Source organism: Trachinotus anak, unplaced genomic scaffold (genome assembly GCF_046630095.1).
Source record: "Trachinotus anak isolate AG129_WGS33_773 ecotype Australia unplaced genomic scaffold, CSIRO_AGI_Tana_v1 ptg000016l, whole genome shotgun sequence".
NCBI classification, from domain to species: domain Eukaryota; kingdom Metazoa; phylum Chordata; class Actinopteri; order Carangiformes; family Carangidae; genus Trachinotus; species Trachinotus anak.
The window spans coordinates 16,316,414-16,340,012 of record NW_027273867.1 but is presented as its reverse complement, the minus strand read 5'-3'; the positions used below and the strand labels follow the sequence as shown (position 1 = coordinate 16,340,012).

Sequence of the window (23,599 nt, the reverse complement as noted above, 5' to 3'; positions counted from 1 at the left end):
TTCCTTTAAAAACTGTATTGAATTTGTTCACTGTTGGTCAAAAAATCTTGTCAACAATCTTAGAGATAATATATTGAGCAGTTAACTTTGAAGTCTTACAAAAAGCCAGTGAAAAAAAACATAAATACAATAGTTGTGTTGTTGCATTGTAATGACTTTAGTTTAAAGGAAATGTGTATCATATTCATATTCACCAGTTATATACACTGTATAAATACATTAATAAAAGATGAGTTGAACCTTTGACTTGAACATCAGGTGACTTTGTCTCCTTAATATTATTTTGTTGTATTGATCCCACTGATGATGATGATTTGTTAAAAATGAAAAAAAAAATAAAAAATACTTGCACCTTCATCTTGACTTGAGTCACAAGAAGTTGACACCGGAGAGTGAATGTTGTAAAAGACTGGAAAAGTAAAGGTAAGAAAATGTAATGTTCTCCACGTGTGAAGAATCAATAACATCAGTCTGTATTGTATGTTCGTTAAAACAAATAACACTATTATAAAAATATCCTTTAAAAATGTACAGAACACAAAAGCCTAAAGATTATAAACACATTTTTAACATATGTGGGGTATTTTATGGCTTGGTCTTTTGGCTCTAAATTATAAATAACTGAATCCTGAACATGCATAAGGCATGTTGTAGCCAGGAACTTGCTTGTGGGTTGGTTTTCTTGATTAGGACCATCCGTTTGTGCATGATAACACAATACTTCCCTGTTAAAACCAACTGGTCTGTAACAAAGATAAAACTATACTCATAAAGAAATAAATAAAGAGAAACATAAAAAAGCTTGAGGTAAGTATTTGGCTTTTAAGTACTGTGGTGTTAGTCCTTGTTTTATTTTTATTTGCTGAAAAATTCCAGTTGTTGCAGGACTTTCTTGAGCTGCTGTGAAACATGTGAGTGGTAAGTCAGAGTTTGAGTCCAGCTCCCAACTGTGTGTCTTCTTTCACCACATTTCCCATCACTGTCCACTGCATGTTGTCCATTAAAGCACAACTTCCATCAAAACAAACTCTCCTCAGGTCTCTCCCACAGCGACGGTGAACTCCCCAGCAACAGGAGTTTTGTTTTCAGGGTAGTTTGAGCTGTAGAGATTCATCTCAAATACACAGTTGGAGGCAAGGCTCAGTCACATGATGTTCTCACATAACACTAAACTAACAATAAACAGGCTACGGCGTTACATAAGGCTTAGTATGACTATACTATAAATACTAAAAAACCTTCAGTAAAGGGAAGAACTTTGGTTTAAAAAAAAATATCCAGCAGAACTGGCTCCCACTTTTCTTTTTTCAGTCTTCATTTGGTCTTCATATTCCCGAAAAGTCACTATTTTGAACTGCAAATCACCATTTCATGGCAGTATAAGTTATGTAAACTTGTTGCTTCACATGACTGACGTGATTCCTTCATCTCTCCGTGAGTCTGTGAATTTATTTCCCCTCCCTTTACTTCATTCTTTCTCCCACGGTATCCAAACCTGGGCTCCTCCTGGAATAGTTTCAGAGTTACTTTGTCCATTTCCGGTCAGTAAACCCCTCTACTCCACTTTCCAGATGGCGATCTTTCCATCATGTTTGCCAGCGCCACTGAGGACATAGCGATCCTCGGCAGAGCACAGCGCCGTCACCTTGTCGTTGTGGCCGTGAAGCTCCTTCAGGACCTGGTGGCGTTCTGTGTCCAGGATGTAAATCTTCCCTTTGGTAGAACTGCGGCCCACACCACCGACCCACACCTGGAGGGAAACAAAGTAGGAGGTTTTATTTCATGTCACTGCCAATATCATAACGCATTTGTCGGTGATTCATGTATTTGATCATTTGTATTCTGTGTTGGTGCATGAGCAGTGTGTAATAACCTGATTTTTAACTTTAATCATGCAGTAACATCCGGTGCAGTCCTGCAGTGTCACGCGGTCCAGCGGTTTGGCAGAGTCCTTAATATGCCAAATACACACCTCTCCTGAGTCTACACACACACTCCACAGCTCCTCTCTCTGACACACACAACCGAAAACAGAAAAGGGTCACATTCAGATATCAGTCACACATGCTTAAAAAAAGAAAAAAAAAACATACCAATACAGACACGGTGAAAGGTAAAGATTAATATAGTGAAGAGGTGTGTGCGTGGTACCTCAGGTAACAGCAGTATAGAGCTAAATGTGACTATGGATCCTCTCTGTTGCTCTGGTAGATGCAGACGATGTTTCAATGACCCGTTCCTCCACACCTCCATTATACTGTCCCTGGAGCCTAGAGAGAGAGAGAGAGAGAGTGTGATAGAGAGAGAGAGAGAGAGACAGAGAAACAGAGAGGGAGATTAATTGGTTTCTACTCTAAACTCTCAGCTTCCCAGTTTAACCCTTGTGTAAATGTGTGAAACTTACAGCACCACAGCGTGCCGTTCCAGCTTTTGACAGACTGCAGACAATCGCAGGAGAGGCGAAAGTGCCTCTTCACCTGATCAGAAATCAAAATTTATGAAAAATAAGTTTGCAAAGTTTGATATAACTGTGAGAAGAAAGGGGTAAAGAGTCAGTGAGCATCAGCTCCAACCAGTGTGACAATTTGATATTTAAATTACCCAAACTAAATGACTTCTGTGGCTGTAAATAGCATGCTGCTTCACACCGTCCCCACTCTAACAAATTGTTGGTTTGAAACTGACCTGCAGTGTTGATACGTCCCACACCATCACGCTTCCCTCTGCACTGCAGGAGTACGCCACCTTCTGGCTGAAGAACAAAGTACACTGGTAAGATTTTTTTTTTACTTTTGAACACTTTACATGTCCCTTTGATCCAGAATTAATGGACACATACATCACTTGCAGCATTTAAATCACACAAATCATCTACACCCAACATGTAATTTACTTTTATGGCAGTGATGCATGATGAGGTGTCCTGAAAAACAAAGCAGAGGCATTCCCTCCATGGAGTGCATTATTTTCTGCACAGTATCAGGACTCCTTGGGGTCTATTATAGCGCACAAGCAATGGCTACTCACCCAAGAAAAAACAGTCAATCATACTGTCCAATCATATATAAGGTTTTTATACAGTTTATGGTTCAAATTATAGAGTGAACATGGTAAAATACTGCATGTCAACATCAGGTTCATTCATACCTACGTTTCATTAAAGAATATGATTCATATTTTTGGCCGTCAGGGTGATTCTACTGTGTGTATGTGTATGTGTGTGTTACCTGTATTTGTCTGTGTCAAGTGCCAAACCGGTGACCTCCGCCCTGTGCTCAGTCAGCTCTCTGTTACACACCATGGCCACCATGCTGATGATGTAGATAACTGAGTCCTCAGAGCCCATCCACAACTGATCCTTGTCAACACCCAGCATGCAATTCTGAAATAGAGAGACAAGTCATGGATCAGGAGGCACACAGCTGCAGGGAAGTGCCTACAGATGTGTCTACAGATGCGAGAAAAGTAGTGGTTTTAATACCAAATACAGAAACATCCGGGGCCAATTTCTGGATGAATAATAGAAAATCTGAGATTATTTCAAAATGGAGAACATAATCTGCTGAGAGGAGGAAACATAGAGGTTTACATGTAGTATTTTCAGCTGCATAAATTTTAGTGACACTAGTTTCCTTTAGAACAAGCTACAATAAGGGATTAGCTGGAGCAAGGACTGTTTGTACAGATAAATTTCTCTTTGCATATAAAGAAAAAGTAAATAAGTAACTAAAAGCTGAAACACTTGCTCAGACCATTCATTAGTTGATCGGCAGAAAATGTATTTGCAACTGTTCTGATAATCAATTAATTGTTCAAGATATTTTTCAAGCAAAAACGTTTACCAGCTACAGAGTTTCTGCTTTTCTTTGTCTTATATGACCCTGAAGTGATTACTTCACGCCTGCGGCTTTAGGCAACTTTGACAAACATTTTTGATAGTGAATGCACCACAACGTAGGAAAAGATTGTAGTGACAAAAGAAGCTCATTGTGCAATATCTCACTTTTCCACTAGGTGGTAACATTGTTCTAATAAATTGCAGTACATGCTGCAAAGACGCTGTCCGCTCAACAACTTCACATCCAATATAAAAGTCTGCATTTATTCTCAAGTTAAACAACACAAAACTATGTAGAAAATGTAGAGGTTTCCAATAATATTAAACACAAATTAAAAAGAAAATCGAGCAGAAAAGAAATGTTAATTTGCTTGTCCCCAAACTGTCATTTTCTTATCAGTTGCTACTTTTATCAGCCCTCAGAAGTAAGGGCTCCGTCCAAATGCAAATATTATGGCTGAATGTAGAGAAAGCACACTCTATCTCGCTCCCTTCACACATAGGTTAACTTATTTCATGTGACTGTGACATGCACGCTTGGAGTGCAGGTCAGTGATTAGCACAGCCTGCAGAAGTTCACACTCGTCCTTAACCTCATTTTACCCAGAACGTTCTCCCCAAGGACCGTTAAGGCACTCCTGCCTACTTCCACTTGTTTTTATTTTCTTATTCGTTTGCACAGAAAATGAAAGGTATTCAAAACAAACCGTATACCCCCCAAAACATGTGCTTGCAAGTTTAAGATAACACTGGCACGTTTGAAATGAAGCAACAGGAGCAGAAAGTAAATCTGAGGAAAACAGTTTTATGTGTATCTGATGTCAGTGGAATGCATGTGCTGCTTATCTGCTGATTCCATCCAGTGATGTGAAGAAGTCGCACATCTGGCCAAGTGTTTTCATTTAACCATGGCGAGCTTACATGAAAACATCGAGCTCAAGCAGCTTTGACTATCCTTACTTCTCCTGCTACCTTACTGTGAGGAAAATAAGCAGGTTCCCTTTAAACAAATAAGCCAAAGTTCTCCAATGCATCCGTGTTTAATATTACACTGACAGTAACTTTGCTTAAATCAAATACAGTCAAAAAAAAAAAGTGACACAAATTGAAATACCTGAGGAGAAACTCATTTTACCTCAATAAACTCACTGACTCAGAGAGGTATTTGCTGGATAAATCAGAGTTACTTTTGTCTTAACTCAAGAGCACGTGTGCATTGTAGGCCTGTACATGATGTGTGTTTTCTTACCAGTCTCGCATTCCCAACATGACAGGTGTGTGTGAGGGACCAGCTGGAGGCATCAAACACCATCACCTTCCCTCCACTCACAGACACCCACAGCTGACCTGAAACACACACACACACACACACACACACACACACACACACACACACACAGTTATTTCTCAATACCTTATCACAGAGTTGCTACCTACAGCTGCTGGTGTTTACTCTTTCAGGAAGCAAAGAAATTAAACATTGCTAGTAAATCAGGTTATATACAGTTACAGTCATATAAATATTACATAAATTATATAGAAAATCACTTTTGTAACAACTTGCGTTATAATTTTACATGTTAGCACTAAGAAACAACTCCATGACTTGTAATTTTGAAATATCAGGAACTGCTCAGGAGTTTTCCCAGAGTGACGATCCAGCAGTTTGAAGGGAAACATTTCATGTCCAAAACTATTTTTCTGCAGCCTGACTCCACCCAGGCTTCACCTAACGGTCAGATTTCCTCTAACGTATTCATCGCTATTTAAAAGCCGCACTAGCAGAAACAAAGAACGTAACATCCTGTATTTCATAGCAGAAACAGAGAGGGTTGATTGGACATGAGAGAAAGGTTAGACTTCAGAAGAAGCTTGATGTAGAAAGTGGAAGAAATAGAGAGAGAAAAAGGGAATGGAGAGGAGAAAGAGAAAAGGAGGAGTGAGGTGGCCATGTGCCAGGAATTCAATTCAGTGACCTATATTCACACTAGAGAGTGAGAGAGAGGCAGGGAGAGGCAGGGAGGGAGGACTGAATAGCCAGATTTGTTCTTTTTTCCCAACACACATCCCAAAGAGCTGACTGCTATACAAGAACTGAGCAGTGTCTGTATATGTGTGGACCACTGGGAATGAGTGTGCATGAGTGTGTTAGTGCTGGGGGGGTCAGTTTGCCACCAGCCGGGCATGTAAGTGGCCCCAGATGGTCTGTCCACTGAAGGACAAGGCTTTGTAGTTGTTTTTAAGCTGTTTCTTATCCGTCTTCCTGCCACATAATGTGACAGTGTGTCTGCCCCCCCCCCCCCCCATAATAAATCAGAGGAATGGACACAAAAGCAAAACAGCAGTAAACAGGTCAGACGTGATGACTGGGATTTCTAGCAGGGTGGCAGATTGGAGGGGAAAACCAATATGAGGTGCTGTAAAGCTTGGTGACATAGAGCCTATACACATCTCTGAAGCTCTACTGGAGGAATGACACTTTGCTCATTTGGTGTTTCAGTGACATCGGCTCACGTCAACAGGCTGATTCAGAGCTTCCATAGGTGTTCAATTCAGTAACTGTGAAAGCCAAAGCAAATGGTTCACATCATTTACATATGCAGCGCTCATCAAACCATTCAGCGGCCCCTCATGCCATCTGCGGAAGGTTTGCAAGGTGGGCTGTTTTCTCTGCTCTTTTATTTGGGCTGTTCTTACTTTGTCTCCAGTCTGTACAGTTAATATAAGCAACAAGTAGAGCTGTGTTTTTAACAGTTTATAACCAACAACAAAATCCTTTAACTCCCCTAAATTAAATCACTTCAACTACTTACACACTTATTGCTCTTTTGCTCTCAGGGTATACGGGTTAGTCCTCTTTAAACTGCATTCACCCTCAGGACTTTGGACACTTTACTCCTGATAAGACTACCAAAAAACCTGCTGAAGAGCTTGCCTACACTAAAACTCTACAACTACATTTACTCTCTGCACTCTATCTGTACAAATTCTGAAGTTTGTAAATTTTGTAGGTTCTCCATCAACACTGCTTCATAAATTGCAGAGACATTGGCAGGGAGGTTTGTCAGCACAAAAGAGGGGTAAAGTGATTCCACGTTCCTGAGGTTTTTTTTGTTTTTTTTTGGGAAGCTATTTTTTCCAAATGAAATGAACTTGTTTTGAACCCTCTGTTCTTCTATTTTTTTTACTGTGGTATTGTAAAAATCCCATATAAAACTTGGCCCAAAGTTTTGTGTAGTTATTATTGTTTTGCCCGGAGAGGAACAGCATAACATGATACTGACATGTTGACTATCGCCTTCTATCAGATGGGATCCTCCCACTTGAGAAAGGCCAAATTGTCTCTTCATGACTCTTGAATGCTGAGGAAAGGCGCCCCTCCCTGTATATTTCTAAATTTCGAGCTGACTTCCTTACATAGTTTTCCTATGATGGTCTGTCATTCTCTGTTTGAATGAAACAGACTGAATAAAGGGAGAGACGATGGCAAAGCAAAGGTCGCCTGTGTGTGTATAAATCAGCTGGTCAATATGTCAATGACTGTGTGCTGGTGTCACAGTTTAACCTCTGGATTGTGAAAATGATGTGCTGCTCCAATAAAAACAGCCAATCAAATACAGACTCTGACACTGAGCAACCAGAGAGAGAGAGACAGAGAGAGAGAGGAACCTGACACTTCTTGGTTACTTGGTTACAATATATGTGTGCTTGTGTTTGTGTGTACCTGGTGTGTATAAAAGCACATCCACAGGCTGAGGTTCAGCGAGTTCCAGCGAGGGGTTAATTTTATGCTTTAGCGTCTCTGCAGTTGTCTTGGGGACCATCATCGGGACTAGAGGCACAGAAAAGAAAAGTCAGTGCCCTTTACTAGGTGGTGAACACTCAAAAAAAGACCCAAACAGCAATAAAAATCAGCACACAACTTCTGATGAGTCATTTAGGGACACACAAGCTTCAAAATGATGACAGGTGACAGGCTTAGTAGCACTGCTGATGGCGAGATTAAAGCAAACTAGTAAAACAACGACATTCGTGATGATCAGCATCTTCCGCTACCTTCCATCTTGATGCGGTCAAAGTGAGCCAGCTTCGAAGCAGCGTAGATGGCTTTACTGCTCTGAAGGCTGCCCACTACTGCATCCATTAACAAGGCATTGGTCAGAGCCTGCTGCATGTACTGGGGGTCCTGGAGAGAAATATCCCTTTACAGTTACAATACATTTAATATGTAGCACATTGCAAATATTAGAAATGCTTCACAAAAAGGCAAAAAAAAAAAAAAAGGAGAATTTACAAAGAAAATTCAAAAATTAAAAAACATGTAGGCTCTGTGAGATCAAAATATACCAATTCTTAAATAAATAAATATAATATTTTTAATTAATAAAAATAAATAAACAAATAAATAAGGCTGCAACCAACGTTTATTTTCATTTTAATTAATTTCCTGACGTATAAATTCATTGTTAGTTTATAGAATGTCAGACTGCGAAAAATATTCATCAAAATTTCCCAAAGAAGTAACTTCTATGCAACCAACAGTACAAAACTCAACTGTATTCAGTTAATACAATATATGACAAAGCATCAAATACTCACATTTAAGAAGCTGAAACAATGAAATGTTGCATATTGGTGCTTGGAAAATAACTCAAATGATTACAAAAATACTTGCAGATTAATTTTCTGTTCATCAATTAATCAACTAACTGTCTCTGTAATAAAAACAACAATTAAAATAGCTACTGTCAAACTACTTGTAAAAGAAGTATATGGATGTATAATTTAGGAGTTTAACACTAATACTTATTTGAACTATTGAGGCCTTAAAAAGCATGCTGCATGTTAAAGAAGTACAAGCAACGCTGCCAAACTCTGACGCTTCTCCACCCTCTCAGATAAGTGGGATATAAATAAACATCTATAATAGACTGGATGACTGTACAGACAGAAACTGAGGGGAATTGAGAGACTGTAGAAAATGTAAATGAGAGAAACGAGAGAGAACAACGTGAAAGAAAAGGGGACAGGAGTGTGAGACAGTTACATCATCTGGTTTCACAAAGGAAATTTGTGAAACCAGATGTGTATTTAATGGTTATGTACGCATGATGAAATTTCGACCACACTAATACAGGTTCACACACAGACATACACACATATAGTAACTGAGACCTTGATGAAAACAGTTTGAGTAATAGCATGGATCTAGATTTTGTCTTTATCTCTTTCCCTTCAGGAAGTGAAGTATGAGTAATAAAGACACATAATAACCCACCAAATTACCGTCTTTACTCATGCGTTTTTTCCTCTGTGATTGTGATTCTCCCCTTCTCCCACACACTTATACACACTTATACCCTCATATTGTACATATACACACACACACACACACACCTTTCAGTTACAGTTTTACCTTGTGTTGGTCAGCCATGTTGCGTCCGGCCCACATCTCCTTGACCATCAGGTTCCAGAGTTCAGTCTCAGTTTTTAGATTGGCCTCGAACGCCTCCTTCCTGCCCCGAACACGCAGCTTCAGGCTGGGGATTCGCAGGAGCAGGAAGGGAGCTGATGACACCTTCACTTCCTGAAGGGAAAGAGACAAAGACAAGATCTAGATCCATGTAACAGGATCAACATACTCAGGCTGATCCTGGGTCTCTGGCAGCATATTTTGCATTTTTTCAAGCTTTTAGCGCTGATAAAAGCACAAACCTTTCTTTCACTTACTTTAATTGTATTTGTAAATACAGGATCCTACACAAAAAGAACCCCCCCCCATGAAAAGGCCACCCTGCTGACCACTCCATCTTCATATTTCCTTTGGTCTCACCTCTAAATCTCGGTACTGTGCCACCTCCACGTACCCGGGTCGTCCTTCGGTCAGCAGGAAGAGACGTCGTTGAGTCATGGCGATCTTCCCCACGCCACGGCTGGTCTTGACCGAGGAGGACAGCTTAAAGACGCACTCGCCTGATTCGATGTGCTCCAACACAGATGCAGGCAGGCACACCTGAAAATCAGGCAAATATGAGTCAGCAGTCTAAAAGCTTTACTTTCTGCCGATTCATCCTCTGCCATGGTGTCCAACCACGTGCCACTGAGAGCTACTGTACGTGGATGCTGGTTTTCAATTCAACCAAACCCCAGCGGATTTCATTAATCAGAGCGGTGTCAAGTCAAGTGAACAGCTTTTTATTATGGGTCGTTATCGGTATTATTATGAGTATATGGTCGCTTTGGGCTGTTACACTGTGTTTTACAAGCAAAACATACATACAGACCTCCTGTGCTTCAGCCTCAGTCTCCTTCCAGATGGTGTAAAACACCCTGAACAAGTCTGGACCAATCTGCTTCTGATGACCTGCATCAAACACACACAAACTTCCAAATTAGGGGAATTTGATATTCATCTGTGTCACCAGAGCCAGAACACACTTACACCACATTTAAAACTTTATTTTCATCGTCATTTACCCAGAAATGGTTGACTGAGCAGCTTTATGGAAATGAACTGCTTCACACACACACACAAACAGGTGGTGGTAGGTTACAAAGCCAACTCTTTTTCTCATTCCACACAGTCCAATCTGTCAATATGCCTGCATAGCGAGTGGTTGGGGGTTGAGGTCCTTACTGTATTACAACAATGACTACACACAGTGCAAAGTCCGTGCGCTCGCCCACGCTCGACCAGCATCCCATACAGACACAGCCCTCTGTTAATGGCCACTGAGAAGTAATAAAGTCACTATTTAGAGGAGAAATGTCTTTTCTCCTTTTGAGTTAATAATAATAATATAATTATAATATAAAAAATATCATTAAAATAAAAAATACAGTATTTTTTCTTTGTAGCAGTTTTTTAACTGTCTGATCAATCCTATTTTAAATGATCTACCACTGTTTCAACAGGAAATAATAATGAAGATAAATTACAGCATTAAAGGGCACTCAAAATGCTGTTTCATTCTGGCTTAAAGAAAACACTAAAGAAGAGGACTTCAGCAAAATCTCTGGTCACCTCTGTCTTGGTCTTTACCTCTCCAAACAAATACAGAATAATAGAGATACTAGAGTCTGTGTACCTTTCTCCAGTGCAGGTCAGAAGAGGAAACAAAATATCCAGTTATATCCTACAGGATGTAAAAGGTTTTTTCCAATAACATAATGTGTAGAACGAGATAAGCTCTCACTCCAGCGCTCCATTCTGCTTTTCAGGACACAAATTTGGCTAAAACTTCAGCTTCTGGAAAAGTACCTAAGCTTAACTTCTACAGAGTCCCTTCCTCTGCTAAGTTGTTATCTGAATTAAAAACAAAATATCCCTCATTACTCATCACAGCTCACGTATCTTTTCCTTGACTCCTTGCTAAAACAATCAATCTGAGTTCACAGGAATGTTGTTGGTCACTGCAGCTCTCACAGTGGCTGTCACTACTTATAACTTGCTGCTCGTAATGTTTGTAATGTCTGAACCGAAGCTCATTTCAATCCCAACGGTGAAAGCATAGACACCTCACAGAAAAAACAACAAAAAGGCTCAGGTATGTAGGTATTTTCATCATGGTATATAACTCAATATTACCACTAATCACCAACTAAGTGCCAGGAAATGGAGCCCTGGTTACACCCACGACACCAAACAGGCTTCCAGGACAAACTCTCTTTCTCCAAGAAGCAGTGAGGTAATGATTAACCCGAGGTTACAAGAGGTTTGCCTGGAAAAAGGAGGAAGGAGGGGTATAGCTGAATACTTATATGCATGAGTGTGTGTGTGGGTGTGCTGAGACCGTGAAAGTTTGTGCGAAAAGCTTCACCAGGCAACCTGTATTCCATAATGTATTGGACCGGAGACTAGGTACAGTATGCACAGAGACAAGCACACCTGTACACCTGTGTGTAGATGCAGCATACTGAAGTCCTTACCAACAGTCAGAGCATCAAAGAGCCTGTGTATGGTTCCTTGGTCTTTAACAATCCCAGACTCCTGGACACATTTCACAAACTCCTCCAGTTGCATGTATTTTTTTGGCAGCTGGAAGTGCTTCACGGCACCTTCCTCATGCCCGTTGCTATGGCGCGCACGTTCCCGCTCCTGGTCCCTCTTAACCCGGCTGATGAGTCGTTTGAGCTCTGGACGTCTGTCTGTCTGTGGAGGGGTTTTAACAATTACTACTACTAGGGCTGTAAAAATGATTATTTTAATAACATAATAATCAATCTGACAGTTTTTTTTCTGTTGTAGACTGCTTGCTTTGTCTAATGAACTCTCCATAACTTAAAGACGTTTTCTTTAAAATGACAGAAAGCAGAAAGAAAAGCAGAAAATTCTCACATTTGAGAAACAGGAGACAGAAGATGGTACTTTTGTTTTAGAAATGACTTAAATTCTAATAGATTACCACAACTGCAGCTGACAGTTCAATACAACACAGCGTCCTCATTCATGATGGCCTGGACTGACCTGCAACCGTTCACCTTCGGGCAGGGAGTCAACCAGCGACTTCACCATCTGAGAGGGGAAGATATCTGAGTCTGTCTTGTAGAGACTCTGGAAGTCCTCCAATGCATCCAGACGCCTGTTGGACACAGTGTTTACCAAACCACGCAGGTAGTGGTACCTGGAAAAAGGAGACATTTGGACTGGGTTAGATGTCTGACAAAGTAAAAGGTTCATGTTATTGTGTAGAAGTCGGTTGGTTTATGTAATCTGTGCAGAACATTATTTATAGACTTCTCTGGTCTGCATCAAAGAACACCGGAAAATTTAGGTCATTTTAATACTGTCAATCATTACTTAGTGCAACTGTCAAATTAACTTCAAAATTATTCATCATCATCAATCATCACAGTATGAAAAATGATGATGATGTTCAATATTAATAACCTGTTTTTCTAGTTTCCCTCAGAAAACAATGGCACGGCAGGAAATCTGACAGAAAAGCTGAAAGTCAAATTTACCATTTTCTACACTGTCGTCTCAGATTTGCAGTAGTTTGCAGAAACAGATTTGTAGCTTAGACACAAACTAAAGCAAACAAGAGCAAACTGCAAGGAGCAAATCCTGCACATTATTTTTTCACAGCATTTTTTTTTTAACTTTAGATTCTGCTTATCATCAAAGATTCTAGCTTTCTTTATTTCTTTACCCTCTCCTCACAGTACCTGGCCAGCAGAGCAGACTCGTCAGGTGGTGTGGTGTTAATAGCCTTCCCCAGTGAAGCCACCATGTCAGAATAATAGTTCTGTATATAATGATAGGCCAAAGGAGGGGGGAACTCTGGGAGACGGAAAACCTTCACAGCTTTCTGAGGCGACTTCAATCCTGGAACAAGACAAACAAAGCTAAAAGTTAATTAACTCTTAATCAACTCTCTGCGCATCCCCTTTTCCTCCACTGGCACTGACCAATGTCAGGAGTCATCTTTCTGAGGGAGGCTGGCCTGCTGCAGCTGATGGCAGTCACAGTGTCACTGGCAGGTTGCTCCAGGTTTGGCAGGCTGGCTCCCAGCCTCTTGCTCAGTCTGTTTTCAGGGCTGGCGTAGCTGCTGTAGCCAGTCCTGGACAGTCCACACATGAGAGGACGCCGAGGAGACTCTGTCATTGCACGAGTCCTGCAGAAAGAGGATGGGAGTACAGATGTTGAGGTCAAGGTTGGCGTTGACAATGCAGGGGTCACAGCAGGTTTAAGTAGAATCAATTATGGTCCTTGTTAATATTTGTGTTGTGACATGTAGGCAATAATGTAGGCATAATTTTAATTCAATGGGGGAATGTTGCACAATGCACTCAGATGATACATTTTTATTGCATTTACATAGCTGTGAGGACGTCGTCAAGGCAAACTTGACTTTTGATAGCTGCCGTTATGTTTCATTCACTCTACCACACTGTGCTTTTCTCACCCTCTCAACACATACAGATGGAAATGTAATAATAAAATGAAAGATGTGTTTTGTTTGGATTTGGCTGCAACTATAATTTTTTATAAATTAACCTTCCACTTATTTTTTTTTTCAAATAATTGAAAATACCCTCATTAAGTCTACGAAACCCAATGTGATATTTAAATGTCTCGTTATTCAAGCAAAATATTTGCTTTTGAGAATCTGAAACCAGAAAATTGATTAATCGACTAATCTACCTGGTTAAGCTGGTGAAACAGCTTTAGGGCAGTCCTGGAATCAGTGGCAGCCTATGAAAAGTATCCTCCTTAAGTGTGTGAGAGGATGGAGGACAGGAAGAGGCCAACTGATGATTCACATGTAAATCCACACTAAGACAGTGGACACCTACCTGGGATTTCATTAACATTCATGTCAAAAGACCTGTTTTAATTGTGCAACAAACAGCTCATATTTTATGTAGAATGCACCTTTATGCCCTCAGTGTTGCCTGATTACCATTGTCCCTCAGTGAATACCTGCCTCATACCTGTGTGCATTGTTACGTGTGCTCTGCTCCATGCGGCTGAAGGAGTCGCGTTTCCTGTTCAGCCTGTCTCGCAGGAATGAGTGGAAGATATGGGTTTCTAATACCTGAGGAGAAACATGCAGCCCGGACAGTCAGGGTTTGTTAGTGTATGTGTGTGTGTGTGTCTGTGTAAATCAGTATGTGTACCTTCTTGTAAAAGGACTGGTCTGCTGGCTCCCTGGTCCTCAGAAACTCCTCACTGTTAAAAACTCTGTGCTCATGGTTTAGAAAGTCCTGGACGCCTCTGACAGAGCGACAAAGAACAACAGACAGACAAAGGTACATTTAAACAAAATAAGAGGCGGTGTGACGAAAACTAGTTTATTCTGAATCACTTCAAATCTTACAGGCCCGTTAACCTGGTGACCAGAGGACACTCACAGAGCCCTACCTGAAAATGTTCACCACTAGCTCAAGGGCGATGTTTTGTATCTGTGTGTTCAGTCGTCTCTGCCAGTCTCTGCGTTGGCACCGCAGGGCATTGGCATCGGTGCCTGCTCCGAGGTGACACAGCTCCAAGTCGTAATGAAGCTGGAGACACTCTGCCCTGGACAAACACCCAACAAGTATGTAAGAATTATGCAGTCTAGTATGGCTTTAAATGAGTTTCCGTGAACTCAGCATTTCAAACTGTGTTCCTCTTGTAATTTGATTTAGTAGGTATTTAGAGGGGTAGATTTAGTTTTCGCTCCAAATCTGTTCCAGCTTTGATCCAAGGTGAGGATCAGGTTCTAGTGCCACGGTGACTTCACTTTAATATAGATTCTGCATAGTAGAGTGTTTTTATACGGTTAAACATGGACTGGACTGTTTCTGGGTATTAGAGTATTTAAGTGGTTTATTCCAAAATATCACTCAACAAAAGAAAAATCAACAGAAATTGGTTTGGTTTTGTCATAAAATAACTTCCATATATACACTTGTCCAAATATTCACAACAACAAAACAAAAATAATATAATATACAAGATGAAACTACTGCCACAAACTATAAATAGCATATAACACAAGTAAGCATGACAATGGAAATTAAAGCCAGCAGCTTTTACAGTGCAGTGTGTATGTATGTATGTATGTATGTATGTATGTATGTATGTGTGTGTGTGTGTGTGTGTGTGTGTGTGTGTCACCTTGATATAAAGCTCTCAGCTGCTGCCAATGGGATGGCTGGTAGGTCAATGGTTTCAGACCATGACGACTGAATGACACCATCATCAACATTTACCAGGATTAGGTCTTCGGTCTCCTGTACATGAGCATACACACACACACACACACACACACACACACACACACAATTACTGTAGGCACAATGGATACAGTTCATTTCTACACAGTCTGACTGAGCTCTGCTCTGTTCGACTAACAGAAAGCTACTGTTAAATACGTGAAATGAGTTTCTGTAAGGCTCTGAATAAAGATGAATGCATCGGAGAATAAACACCTATTGTTAAATACGTTACGTGAGCTCGACCAAAACAATTGAAAAATTGGTTGCTTGACTCACACACTACTCATTTAAACATTATTTGTAGCTCTCTGTAATAACCAGGACGTTGTAGGGCAGAGTTACAGCAATATTTGTTTATCTAATAATCCCACTGGCTCTGACTATAGCTTAATGTGTAAAACAATCCTTTCTGTTAAACCAACAGCACTATCTTAATGTTTCCTGCCTAGCATAGAGAGGAACAACAGTTTGGATGTTAACTTGATGTCGACTTAAGCCAACACTTAAGTCTGACGCAAGAAAAGTCGGATTAGCAGGAGTTACCAACATGACTTGACCAAAAGCAACAAATTAAATAAAACACATTCAAAACAACCGGAGTTCCAGAGGAAGCCAAAACTTTAATCCTTGATGATGATAAAAAAAAACCTAAAAAAACAATTGACAGTGATACTCTTGTACTCACGGCAGCAACCTCCTCAAAGTGACTGATGTGACAGCCCATCAGGAAGGCAGTAGGAGCCATGAGGAAGTCCAACATTCCTCTCGCCAAGACAGGAACATAGGGCTGCTGCCAGGACAGAGGCTGAAAGAAATAACAGGAGACAGATAAAAAGATGGATGAAGGTACACTGCAGAGAGTTTTAGAATATTTCTCCAAAGTTAAAGTAAATTTACTGCCGCTGTTACTATTAAAGAGACACTATGTTCCTCTCACGCTGACCTGCAGGTACAACAGCAGACTCTCTGCAACCAGGGTGAGTCTAGCCCAGTCGGATGAGAAGAAGACCAGCCTCTGCTCTTGAAGGAGGCAGGACAGCACCTGGAGAGGGGAAAGCCTCGGAGCGTCAACTAGACTTTGTTTTTTTTTCCTGCTTTAATAATTAGACTGCACTTAATGTTGTGTGCTACAGTAAATCCACGAAATCTATAGGCATAGCAAAGGGACAGTATTACAGTATGGTCAGGACTTGGGCTGCCACTAATGATGATCCATAACTGATCCATAATCGATTAAACTGTTAAGTACTTCTTCAGTGAATCATTTACTCTGTAAAATGACAGCAAATTGTGAAAAATTTCCCAACGCCCAAGTTAATGTTTTTTAATTGTTTGTTCTGTCCAAGTAACAGTCCATATCCAAAGGATATTTAATGGCTTGTCATCTGATTTAAACTATTGATCCATTTTCATAGGATCCACTATTTGATTGATTCCTCTCTTCACCTTTGTACCACTAATCACTGAATCACTTAAAGACTTCTTCTTGCACAATAATATATACAGAACCAGGCTCTGTGTTGTGAATTACCTGGAGGAGGGTTGTGTGTGTGAAACAGAGGAAAGGGAGATGCAAGTCGATGTCGATAACTGGGCTGTCTTGATCATCGCTGGATGGAAGAACCACCTGAAGAGGACGGAGGCTGAAGGACTGAAACACAAACACACACACATTAACACACACACACACGTTACTGAAAAGATCTGGCAAACAGGACAGACAAAGACAGACAGAGTGAAATGGCTTAATAGAGGAAGAAGAAACAAGAGAAGAAAGCAGTGTTTTCTGACCACATGTAGCTGTCCAGGAGGTGGTAAAGGGACCAGTGACAGCTTGGCTGAAAACTCCTTGATTGTCTCCTCAAAGTCAGCTTGTCTTGCAGGCCGCAACTGGACCAGGAGACTGAGAGGGTAGAGGTGGGAGACAATGTAGGAGATACAGAGAAGGGGTTACACTTGTCTGTATTAGTGAACGCTTAACCACATCATCATTTAATAGACATTATTACCATGATAAGCAATCTCTTAGAGCATTGTAGTAGGGGAACTTGGAGATGACACACACAGCAAAGGGTGTGTAGAGACGGGTCTTTGATGAATTCCACCTGTGGCCATTCTGGACAACACCTTCCTGACAGGCCTGACAGAGCAAGGAGAAACAGGTGTCTGCATTCACTGGATTCAACGTGTTTTTTCTACAGTATTAGAGGACCATCAAAAGTTTTGATCACGGTGTGAGTGGGTGTGTTTGTACCTGTACAGCTCTGTAGTGCTGCACAACAACTCCATGGGTTCGGTTCCCAAACAAGTCGGTAAAAACCAGGAAGTGATAACTGTCTTCCCTCTGCTCATTGGCTAAGTGAAGGCCACCTATGAAAATCAAGAAGATATGCCACTGAGCAGAGCAGAGCAGATCCGTATGTCATATTCACATAGCGTGAGAGTTTGTGGTTAATGACTTACAAATAGCATTCATGTCAACATCCGAGTTGAAATTAATAACTGGGATTTTTGGAGTAGTGCTGATATATCTCACTTAGAAAGCGCCAGACAACACAAACAAAACATTTGGATGCCTCACATCAGCTAAAATCTATCACTCAAAATAATTCAGCCCAAACTTAACAAATATATGTTGTCAATGCACAGTACTTCTAACCCTCACAAGACCAACTCTGCAATGATACTTGAGCTGTCTGGTGGATGTTTACATGGGAATCTTTGCCATGGTTACTCTGCATAAGACATGAAAGCAGCATTAAACACATACCAAAATACCACTCTGCTCCTAGAGAGAGTGAGAGGGGTGGAGCTGACATGCCTTCCACTGAAAATGCCAATATGCAAATACTGCTTTGTAGATGATAATGTCCAGTCATGCTAGATGCACTTGATACATAGACATGACCGCGATGTTTAACAGTTCCAGGCTTCTGGCTTCAATGACAGGTGTTGAAATGTAGCTCTTGCAGTGTTTTTTTTTTTTACATGGAAATTGAGAACTTGCAACCACAGAAACAGCGAGGTTGTCATTTTAATAAAGTAATTCAAAACATGTTAATGATAAAGTAATGTCACAGATGAAACACACTATACCAGGGAAACAGAGCTGCGGCAAGGCGATGAGGTCCAGATCCTTTGGGACACTGATGTCCTCTGTCGCTGACGACACGTCAGCACGACTGGCTGTATCTCCATTAGATAATGACTCTGCAGCACGATCACGCCTCTTCTGCAATAAGAAAAAAAAAGGTTATGTATTATTTATGTGTTTTATTCATCAATCAGTGTGTACACAAATATACTAAATTTACCCAAACTTGCATTCACATGTAAGGTGATGGGATGACGAGTTACAAAACAGAAAGAAAATTATTTTCCAAAAACTAGAACTTTACAAAATCTGTCTCAAACTGCCCATTAATGTAATAGTTTATATAAAAACAAAAAAGTATACCTTCTTGATGAAGCTCCTCCTCCTTTGGACACGACTGAAAGCTGGACCAATCGCCTGGCTGGAGTTGGTCTCCTTGGAAACAAAAGGGGGGGCATGGACCTGCAGTACCTCCGCTTCCAGCAGGGGGTGTTCGTTTAACTTACTCTGCTGATGAAGCTGCGACACAGTATGGAAAATTTTTTTTGTTACGCAGGAATGACTGTATACATTAATACCCAAATGTCTTCATAATTTGTATTTAGAACTGTACTATAAAATGGGTATGAGTAGAAGAAATTGTAGTTTTGTGTATTTGGGACGACCTGTTGTTAACTTAAACCTCATACCGTTAGCTTAGCTATTTCAGCAAAGGTGTGACATCTGTTGAATACAGTTACAACTTGCAGTAACAAGCTCCTGCGGTTCTTATAATGGAGATAAACTTCCCAGGTGCAAAAGGTCTGTTCAAGAGTAATCTAATAGCAGTAGTCTCCAATGTTGTGAAGTTAGGTGACATTTTGTGAACATGTCCACCCGTTTTTTGTGATGACTTACAGAAAAGCAACAATTATGTTTGCTTCCTAGAAATTATGATGTGTAGGTATTTACTGAAATACAGCGGAGCTACGTTATGGAGGAGTGATTCACCTCACACTGCTAAAATAACAATAATCCAGATCTAGAGTCTATGTTGACATCAAAGTGTAAATGCTGCCAACATCTGTTCGTCTGTTTACTTTGTGTGACTATTTTAATTTGACATTGTGCACATTATTTTGCTTCAGTCTTTGTGTATGCATATTCAGACCTGGTATATGTCTCGCAGCTTATCATTGGGGGCCCCAACCACTACACATGCCTCCAGCAGTCCAGACGGGAGCTCTGCCATCACATCCGAGCACACACGCTGCTAGGAACACACACACACACAATGTGCATTTAGATGAGATATCATGATAAGTTTAAGCTATACAATGAAATATCATAAGACAATAAAAAAATGTGTCAACAGTTGTTACAGAGAGCCACTTGTAAAATAAGACAACCTGATGAATAACGACAATGGCAGGAGAGCCGGTGGCAAAGTTTATGATATTTCATGTTTTAAAGATGAATCACAACAGATTCCCAAAACAGATGCTGACCTCATCTGAGTTCAAATTTAACAACTGACAAAGCTAGAGCTTGAGCAATCTTACTGCAAGTTCAAGCAGTGACTACATAAAAGCCAGCAGAGTCTTGGTTCCTAACTTACTGTAAGGCATTACACCCGACACGCATACACAAACGCACACATAGACAAATCTCTCTTCCCACAACTTCCTCCAGATGTATGTCAACACATGTACACACTCTCTCACACTCCTGTGGGCACACTAAGAGACACACACACACACAGCAGATGTTAGGGTTTGGTCACCAGTGCAGTTAACCAGTTTTGTCAAGAGCATCAACTGTGCCTGAAAGTGAACAAAGAGGAAAACGCTAAAGCTTTTTTTTTCTCTGTTGAAAACTAACTCACACTGAATTTGGTTACCATCTTCAGTATAACTAACAGCCCTGCCAGATGAGCTTAAGTGCTTCTTCATCGGCACAGCTATCAGACTGCAAATGTGTTCATTTTACGGCAGGCCAAGCTTACAGCTTAAAATTACTACTGACCAACAGTCATATACCCCAAAAATATTCAATGTACTATCAAAGAACACTGAGAAAACCATTTCATTTATTTACTTGAAAAACAACCTTAGATTCATTTTCTTTAGCAGGACTATTCAGTTAACTGGCTTATTTAAAATAAATAATCATATAAAAGTGGACATTGTTATTTCATTTTAAAACAAAGTGGTCCTGTCATTGCGGATGTTTAGGTCAGGTTTATTTTTTAGATGTTTTTTCCCCAAGTAGGTTTGGTGGAGTTGACATTCGCACTCAACGTTCGAATTCAAACTGAGCTAAGCCAGAGAAAGCCCCAGTCTTTCCATGTCGCCCCTGGTAACTGCAGAACATACCCATGCTCAGGTATCATCAATGTAGAGCACTGCTTTATCCCATCTACCTTCCCATCTGTCGATCTGGCTGAAGCAGATCCAATAATAAACATCTGACTTGCATTAGTTGCAGCTACAGGCTAAACCCAAAGCAGCAGCGCTGTTCTGTCCTCATATTTTTCTCAAACTTTCTCTAACATCTTTCAACTTTCCTTTGGTCTTCTCTCTACCACTTCTCATCACACCTCCTCATGCCTTTCCCCTTTTTTTCTACTTTTCACCTACTTCTTCATCCTATTTGTTCTCTCTTTTTGTCCCTTTCTTTGTTTAGCCATTTTCTCTTCTTTCTTCACCTTGGACTTGCTTGCTTTCTTTCTCTCAGTCTTCGGGCCATTCCGGCCTCTGACTAACTACCCTGCTGTGTCACACACACACACATAAGTCATCTATTCCCTGAAAACCCCTAATTTTGTAAACCGTGTGGGGGCGAGTGTGTGTGTTTATGCTGCTCATAAACTCAAAAAAGTCCTACATTATAGCAGTTTTTAGAACTACCTTACACACAGAAAGTGGCAGGACAGTCTTTTGCAGAAAGACACACACGCACTGAAATGCTTAATAAAATGAAGGTGTCATGAACGTGAGACTGAGATAGACAGACAGAGCAAAGCAGAGGTAGTGCATCAAGAAGCTCTGTTTTTCTGAATACAATCAGCACTTAAACTTCATTCCACGCCATTGTGCAGAGATTCCGCAAAAAGAAGATAAGAAAAACAGCACTGAGTGGAACGACTCTACCATCACTATACCTAATAATAATATAGTTGGGATTTGAGCAGGGAGAGTAGCTTTGATAAGGTAACCCCATGCTGCGAAATGCATACATCCAGGGGCTGCGCAGGACCTTTAACAAACAAGTTTGGCTTCATATCTCAGAGGGGAAGCTGCTTTGATGAAGTCGGCAACAATGGCAGACAGCAGTTGCTGGCAAGGGAGTATTTTACAGAACTGAAAAGACATATGGAAGAAGGCTGCTTGCAAAATAGAAGTGGTTAGGAGATATATCACAAGAGTGAATAGAGTAATTTCAGGAATTGATATGTGTAAATTCTGAGCCCTGAAGCAGTTGTTCTGCATCAATATCCCACAATTAGAAATCGGACGGATTTATGCATTTGTAAATTGGCACTTTGCAATTTCTGATGTTCAAATGAGGTTTAAAGTTCTTGACTGACACCAGTTAGCAATGCCAGACTTTGTGAACAAAGGACTACACACTATATTTTGCATGCTGCTCTGCAAAACCAGGTGCCTCTTCATTATAAATGAGACAGCCTCTCTCATTTACTGTGCATGTTTGGAGTTTTTACTGAGCTGTCCTGGGACACAGGAAGAGGGTGAACTCTTAAAACGGGTGATGTCCCCCCTTTAATAGGCACCAGACAACATTTACTAGGTCCAAGCATTCATGACCTGAACCAGCTGACAAAATAAGGGAAGGCACGCAGTAGGAAATGAGTGTGGCATACTCGTCCTTAAAATAAAATATTTTGATTTTTTAAATTTTCTTCACCCAGTTTGTGAAACTCTGCACTAAAAATGTCTCTTAAATCTTCAGTGTTGCCTGGAAAGTGAAAACTGAGTCAGCATTTTTTTTTTTTTTTTCTTAACAATTATGCAGCTCTTCCCCCTTTTCCCTGAGTTAACATGACAGTAACTCTAGATGTGAGCAGACTGTCCCCACAGCAGATAACGTTGAATTTCCTATCAACAGCGGATATCGGCGTAAACACGTTGAAGTGCACGGGACCGACTCGCTAGGTTTAGTCGAGCAAAAGTTAAAAATAAAAGACTGACCTTAAATCACTCGATTTCCATTTCCACTGGTGGGAGGTGAAGTTACACTGTCGCTGTCATGTATCTGTTGAGTTTCCTAAATGAAACAGTCATGGCCTTAACACAAGCGCGAACATCTACAGTATGCTGTGATTCAACGGTTACCGAAACACAAATACACACACACACACACACACACACACACACACACACTGTCAAACTGGACGCAGCGCCACGTTAACTTGGACTTCCTGTGTTGCAAATTTCAAAATAAAACTTTTTTTTGTGTGTGGTTCAGGAAGCTGCATTAAGAGTTGTAATTGCGCCATCTACTGTAGGTAAAAGTAAAAGGCTAAAAAGTTTTGCCTTGTTTGTTTGTTATTGTGTTGCATCGTAAATAAGGTCGTACAGTGGTTAATACGCTGTGTTGTGGGTTCGACTCCGGGTCATGCTTGTTTAAGAGTGGTCAGGGTTGCAGTCCATTTAATTTTTCCACCAGCACTGTGCATGTTTAATTGATCTGTTATAATAGTATTTGTGACATTAGATGAGTAACGCCTTGTTTGTCCCCTAATATGAAGATCACGTCACATTTCACGACCGATTAATGCAGAAAAAGGGTTCATACACTCTTTCCTACCACTCCATGTGCCACCATGCAAGAGCGTCTATTGACAAGGACAAATAAAGCAGAAGTTAGATGTGTGCAATCGAGACTGATGTAGATGCACTCCAGACGTTATTTCATAGAGCTGCTCGGTGAAAACCACAGGGTGAGTGGGTTGTTATAGC

At 40.6% G+C, this 23,599-nt stretch overlaps 1 protein-coding gene across 2 annotated transcripts; it reads right to left on the bottom strand.

The window, feature by feature from the left end:
- On the bottom strand, positions 1–22,981 carry dennd3a (DENN/MADD domain containing 3a). Of its 2 annotated transcripts, none has more exons than XM_071500268.1 (30): positions 22,829–22,981; positions 19,789–19,890; positions 19,002–19,157; positions 18,641–18,776; positions 17,799–17,914; positions 17,554–17,684; positions 17,336–17,447; positions 17,076–17,195; positions 16,488–16,586; positions 16,230–16,349; positions 15,444–15,559; positions 14,706–14,861; positions 14,462–14,558; positions 14,276–14,379; positions 13,250–13,455; positions 13,007–13,166; positions 12,306–12,462; positions 11,768–11,990; positions 10,123–10,202; positions 9,672–9,851; positions 9,255–9,425; positions 7,895–8,024; positions 7,563–7,670; positions 5,088–5,185; positions 3,228–3,382; positions 2,686–2,752; positions 2,405–2,477; positions 2,152–2,270; positions 1,874–2,011; positions 1–1,750 (listed from the first exon to the last, which is right to left on the bottom strand). In XM_071500268.1, the coding sequence occupies exons 2-30, from the start codon at positions 19,867–19,869 to the stop codon at positions 1,556–1,558; spliced, it is 3,804 nt and encodes a 1,267-aa protein (XP_071356369.1). In that variant the 5' UTR covers positions 19,870–19,890; positions 22,829–22,981; the 3' UTR covers positions 1–1,555. The 2 variants fall into 2 exon arrangements, with proteins under 2 accessions (XP_071356369.1, XP_071356370.1); XM_071500269.1 differs by having other exon boundaries at positions 1,424–1,750; positions 19,789–19,887; positions 22,829–22,967.
- Between the last annotated feature and the right edge of the window lie 618 nt (positions 22,982–23,599).

What these genes read in the sequence shown, in the direction of transcription:
- dennd3a (XM_071500268.1), bottom strand. Translation starts at nt 19,869, where the DNA reads ATGGCAGAGCTCCCGTCTGGACTGCTGGAGGCATGTGTAGTGGTTGGG. An exon ending in CTCCTGGACAGCTACATGTG is followed by an intron (nt 17,196 to 17,335) that starts GTCAGAAAACAC and finishes TTTGTGTTTCAG; the next exon opens with TCCTTCAGCCTCCGTCCTCT. An exon ending in TGACCGCATCAAGATGGAAG is followed by an intron (nt 7,671 to 7,894) that starts GTAGCGGAAGAT and finishes CTGTGCCTCTAG; the next exon opens with TCCCGATGATGGTCCCCAAG.